The sequence below is a fragment of the Hydra viridissima genome, unplaced genomic scaffold (assembly GCF_058129835.1).
Source record: "Hydra viridissima isolate aposymbiotic clone 2 unplaced genomic scaffold, HvirCarnegie_v1 scaffold_14, whole genome shotgun sequence".
Classification (NCBI taxonomy): Eukaryota; Metazoa; Cnidaria; class Hydrozoa; order Anthoathecata; family Hydridae; genus Hydra; species Hydra viridissima.
The window spans coordinates 4,514,771-4,520,242 of record NW_028324313.1 but is presented as its reverse complement, the minus strand read 5'-3'; the positions used below and the strand labels follow the sequence as shown (position 1 = coordinate 4,520,242).

Genomic DNA, 5,472 nt, shown 5'->3' with positions numbered 1-5,472 from the left:
GTTGTTTTTGATAGTGAACCATGACTCATGTGGTTTATTATTTTTATGACACAATTAAAACACATACAAGCTCAAGGCTGATTAAAGTTTGTGGAGTACTACAATATTATCTTAGAAATAAAGGACAAACTAGTATAGTAAAAGCATATATAATCTGCAGAACATTTAAAAACTTTTCAAAAATGCAACTTGTAAACAAAGACATAAGTATATTTGATAATTTTATCATAATTGCAATTTTATCTTCATTACATTAAATTTAAAAAATAAAAAATAAAAAAAAAAGAGACTATAAAGGATTTAAGATGAAATTGACAAAACCTCTGATGAAAAAAAGAACTGATTTTCTCAAAAAAAATAAATAAATAAAACCTATAAAGATATAATAATAATAATAACAACAACAACAACAACAACAACAACAACAACAACAACAACAACAACAACAGCAACAACAGCAGCAATAATAGTAAAAATTAAATGTAAAAATCACAGCTCATAAAAAATTACTTTTTCAAACACATTTTTGATATGAAACAAATACATCAATATATTTGTAGCAATACATTTATAAAAATGGAATTATCTTCCTATGATATTTTCCATACATCCCAATTAAAAAGTTTTCTAAAGAGTTATTAAAGATTTATTCTTGTAAGTTAAATGTCGATTTATTAGGAGCTTCAATGCTGACAAAAGACACCGAGATAATCTGCAGCATACAAACTTTGCTAAATATTCTGTGGTCTTAGTTTTCATATCACTAAAAGATATGTTAAAGCTTACATTATTTCTTGTCACAAATCACAAAACATACAATTTAAGAATAAAAATTGCATCACAATGTAAAACACTCATGTTACATTGCTTGCTGCTTTCAAGTATTTTTTTTTTTTAAATTACTTTTGAACTAATCAAACAAACCTATTTGATTATCATATAAAAGTGTAAAAGATGTTTTCTTGTTTTATGAATGTTTTTTTAAAACTTATTTAAACTTAAACAATGTTAATTCTATAATAAACAAGATGCTGCATAAGAAAAAATATAATTAAAATTACCTATTCATACAACTAGAAAAATCATAAACAACACTATTGTTTTATCTTTTACACTTTCAGATTTAAAAGTGTAAAGATTATATCCTAAGGATCTTTTAACAAATAATGTGGCAATTAGAAGTATTACTTAAGCAAAATGTTCAAAGAATGAATTTGTCTACCAAAATAAAACAACTCAAACATGATATAGTAAAAATACTTGAATGTTAATGGTGGACCACCATCATTTGTGTAATAAACATATGAGAAACCATCCATTTTTTCTCCTCTAATGCAATAATAATTGAACAACCTCTTATGACGCTTAAAGTTCAGTCGTTCATAAAAGAGTATTGCATTTATATTAGAAGCAAGAACATGGAGATAAACAACTTTGCAATTGCTGTTTTTTTCCTCTTGAACATGCTGCACAAACGTTGTTAACAAAAATGTCCCTAAATATTTTTAATTAAAGTATAAAAGTCTTTTAGATACATAATTTACTTCTAAACAACAAAAAAAAGAGATCAAATCCAGGTATACAAAATTAAAAAAAATATATCTTAACTTAGTTTAACTTATTTCATCAAATTTTGGTATCATAACCAAATATAAAATACAGTAATATAGTACTAATACTACAATATAATTAACCAATTCCTTTTCTTCTGCATTCTTTTGATGTACCAAGAATAAGAATCAATGCAACTTTAGTTTGTGAAGCATACCAATAGCTCAGAATGTCTCTGTCCTAAAAAAAAAAAAACAAAAAAAAAAAAAACAAAAATAAAGATCGCTGTCAATGAACCTAGAATTTAGAACATACTTTAGCTGTAAGTGAAACTTTTTTTTTATTCAAAATATTATTAAAAATATAATATAATTCAAAAAAAAAATGTAATTCAAAATATAATAAAAATATCGATAATAGATCGGTTAGAAAATTAACTAAGTTTGTTCTATTCAATGTTGGAAGAATAAAAGAAAAAAAGAACTGTTACAGCCCATTGAATAGTGATAGGATACAAATAAAAAGAATAAAAATTTGTGAGAACTTATTTTTTACAAGTTTGTTTATACATCTATGAAACATTAAAAAGTTCTTGTTTTTGTAATTAATCACATTTTCCATGTTCTGTTGATGAAAATACTTTATTTTCAGTATTTGTAAGAGATTTAGAGAGTGTTTGTTTTTGCTTATTTTAAAAAAAAAAAAAAAAAAAAAAAAAAAAAGCAAAAACAAACAACCTTTAATTTGTACTCTGTCCATTACTTTTATATAAATATTACACTTTTTAAAAAAAAAAAAACTTTTAAAAACATTAATTAAAGAAACTAATATTTTTAAAGTCTACTTGCTTCTCCTTCTACTAAACTAAGTAAGAGACTTACTTGGTTTAGAAGAAGGAGAAGCAAATATACTTTAAAAATTTCTTTAATAAATCCAGTTAATTTATTGTAAAAAATTTTATTTTAAAAATCAGCTTTAAGCTGCATCAATTAAACAAAATGAATGATAATAGATAAAAGAAATGAGCAGAGTTACTAAAGGAATGAGTGATATTACCAAAAGAATATATGAAAAATTACTGAAAAGAGTGATGAAAAAAACTGTAATGAATGAAAAAAAAAAACAACCTCTGCACAACACCTGGACAGATCCCGAATTTCCGCAACAATAACACCTACTAACTTCTCCTCAACCAATGCAGCAATACCATAAAACTTTTTCTGACTAGTTACTTCTTCATACCAGGAATCTGGATATCTTTAAAAAAATTATTAACTTTTTCACGTCTTTACATTAAAAAAAATTATTTAGATTGTGAAAGTAATTTTCTTTGTGTTTATAGAATTAAAACACCACTATGATACTATGATAATCATGATAAACATATTTACATTTATAAATTTAATACTGTTATATTATATGAACCTTTTTGATTGTGAAATATGCAATTTAAGTTAAACTTTTTGTAATAAACATAAATCCATACTGTATAGGGAAACATTCAGAACAAAGTTGTTTCAGCTCAGAAAGATGTTCCTTTTTTAAATGCTTCAGTTGAACTTGGTCATGCAGTGGTAACGGAAGAGAATGGAAGTTTTTCATAGGCACTTTTCTACACTTACTAACGAACTAAATAATTACCTAGAAAAAATCAAAGTAAATATTATCAGAAAATATTTATTAACAAAAATCATGGCAATACACAGCAAAAATATCAACCCAATTGTCTAATAGACTTAAACAAATCCTCTATTCATCATCAGACAAAAAAAAATGAAAATAATGAAATAAAAGGATAACAGAGAGAAAATGATTTTGAAATGACTTAGATTACAGTTAAAGAAAGAGAAGTTTTAGTAACTGTGATGATTGGTACTAAAATAAATACAAGAATTATGATCAATACTGCAACACTATGGAAAAGAATTATATACATATCAAAGCCATGCATTCTTCATATGCATAGGACCTTAGTCATAATGGGGAAGTTTTAAACATAAATGAAACAATTGTTTCAATCCAATATGATACTCATTGTTGGGCCAGAAAAAACTCATACAATTTGATGGAAAAAAACCTTGCAGATAAATTTAAACTTAATCATTCGGTGAATTTCAAAATTGAAAATTGATCACTGTCTAAGTTAAGATTTTGTAATGTCTCAGGGCCACTGAAAACAAGGGGATATCAAAAAGCAGTTACTTTGTATAGATTAATCTTTGAAAAAGATAATAATTTGTATTTCATTATAACTGTCAAAAAATTGATAATTAATTTTTACTGATTACCTTTTATTAGGAGTCAATTATAATTAGATTAAATATTACTAATTCCAATACATCCTTTGTTAAATTAACACTGAAAATACTTGCCATTGACTTTAATGGCTTATAAAAAGTTTCATCACAGAACTCAAATTTGTATATTTACTGTTATTACATTTAAAAATATTTGAACTTGGCTTTTTTAAACATTTCTTTAAATAAGAAACCAAGCAAGTGGGCTGGTACTAGAAAATTTTTTACTTTGAGGAAACTTTTTTAAAACTCTATTACTAAAAGTTTCTTAAGAGTTTCTTAGGTTTCACATTATCAAAAGAGAGAAAAAGTAAATAAAATGCAATTTGAAAACATATTAGCAAGTAAGATAAAATGTTTTACAGTTAGTCAACTAAAATTATTTGAATTCATCATTATCAATCCTCAGACTTGTCCCTGAACAGAAGAAAAATTAGAAAAAAATTGTTTGAACTTTTAAAATAAGTTTCTTGTGGAAAGGTAACTTAGTACTAATAGTTTCTTAAACTTTTGTGGCTTCTGATACTAGTTTCAAATAAACATTTTTCTCATATTAAAAAAAAAAACATTTATTTACATTTCTCATTGAAAATTTTTTCAAGTGTAAAGACATCACTACAAACCTTGAGCTAGGTTGAATTTTAATATAAACATAGTTATCAATGCAATACTACTTCAGATATCTTTATTAGGGAGAAACAAAAAAATAGAGTTTTGAAAAAATTTTAAAAACCACAATATAAAGAAAAAAAACTTACAGCAAGTGTATTCAAGCTTCTTCACTAATTTTTTGATTAATTCAACCTTTTATCTGAACTAGATTTAGAAAGGAAAAGCAGTTTCTGGAGAGAGACCCTGTTTATAATGCTCTCATGATTATAAATAGAGTATATATACTCTTTTTTTTTTTTTAAACTAAAGAGTTTTTTTCCCTCTTATTTTTAATTTTAAAAATCTAAAGATAGGGAGAATAGGGCAATAATAAACAGTTTTTAAAAACACATCAAATACGAAGCGTATTAAAAAAAAAAAAACTAACAGAAAATTTATAACATTCAATCATTAACTATTTTTGAAAATACTCGATGATTAAATCGATTAAATATGAAGTCTATTAAAACAAACAAACAAACAAAAAAACTAAAAGAAAGTTAATAACACTCAATCATCAAGTATTTAAATACTCGATGATAGAACTGTAATTAAAATCAATTAGTCAAAAGTATAGTAATTTATAAATGCATAATAAATCTAAACAAAGCCAAAGGTATTAAATTGAGAAAAATTAAACGAACTTTAAAGTGCCAAACCGAATTAGAATGTACTTTTTGCATAATTATACAATTAATTATTTAAGACTTAAAATGTGTATAGAGAACTGACGGCAACGGAATATTATAACGCGCTAATAGCTTGGTTTTCTTCCCTTTAAATAAAAGTGTCATGCAATATCGGAAGGTTTTTAAGATTCAACAAAAATTTAATGACGTCATACATTAAATTAATGCCAACATGCACAAATGAATTGGCATTTGCTATTTATAAAATCTTATATTATCTAACTTTCTCTGAAAAATTTCCCTTAGTTTCATTTTTTAAGTAAAAAAGATGGCGAGGAGTTAGA

The 5,472-nt window shown here is 24.7% G+C and overlaps 1 protein-coding gene across 1 annotated transcript; it reads right to left on the bottom strand.

Moving 5' to 3' along the window:
- Positions 1-133: 133 nt before the first annotated feature.
- Positions 134-4,829, bottom strand: LOC149878943 (N-alpha-acetyltransferase 60-like). Its single transcript, XM_090071397.1, has 6 exons — positions 4,607-4,829; positions 3,038-3,192; positions 2,679-2,808; positions 1,695-1,791; positions 1,261-1,495; positions 134-763 (listed from the first exon to the last, which is right to left on the bottom strand). The coding sequence occupies exons 2-6, from the start codon at positions 3,151-3,153 to the stop codon at positions 628-630; spliced, it is 714 nt and encodes a 237-aa protein (XP_089927523.1). The 5' UTR covers positions 3,154-3,192; positions 4,607-4,829; the 3' UTR covers positions 134-627.
- Between the last annotated feature and the right edge of the window lie 643 nt (positions 4,830-5,472).

What these genes read in the sequence shown, in the direction of transcription:
- LOC149878943 (XM_090071397.1), bottom strand. Translation starts at nt 3,153, where the DNA reads ATGAAAAACTTCCATTCTCTTCCGTTACCACTGCATGACCAAGTTCAA. An exon ending in TCTGAATGTTTCCCTATACA is followed by an intron (nt 2,809 to 3,037) that starts GTATGGATTTAT and finishes ATTTTTTTAAAG; the next exon opens with ATATCCAGATTCCTGGTATG. An exon ending in ATGCAGAAGAAAAGGAATTG is followed by an intron (nt 1,496 to 1,694) that starts GTTAATTATATT and finishes AAAAATATTTAG; the next exon opens with GGACATTTTTGTTAACAACG.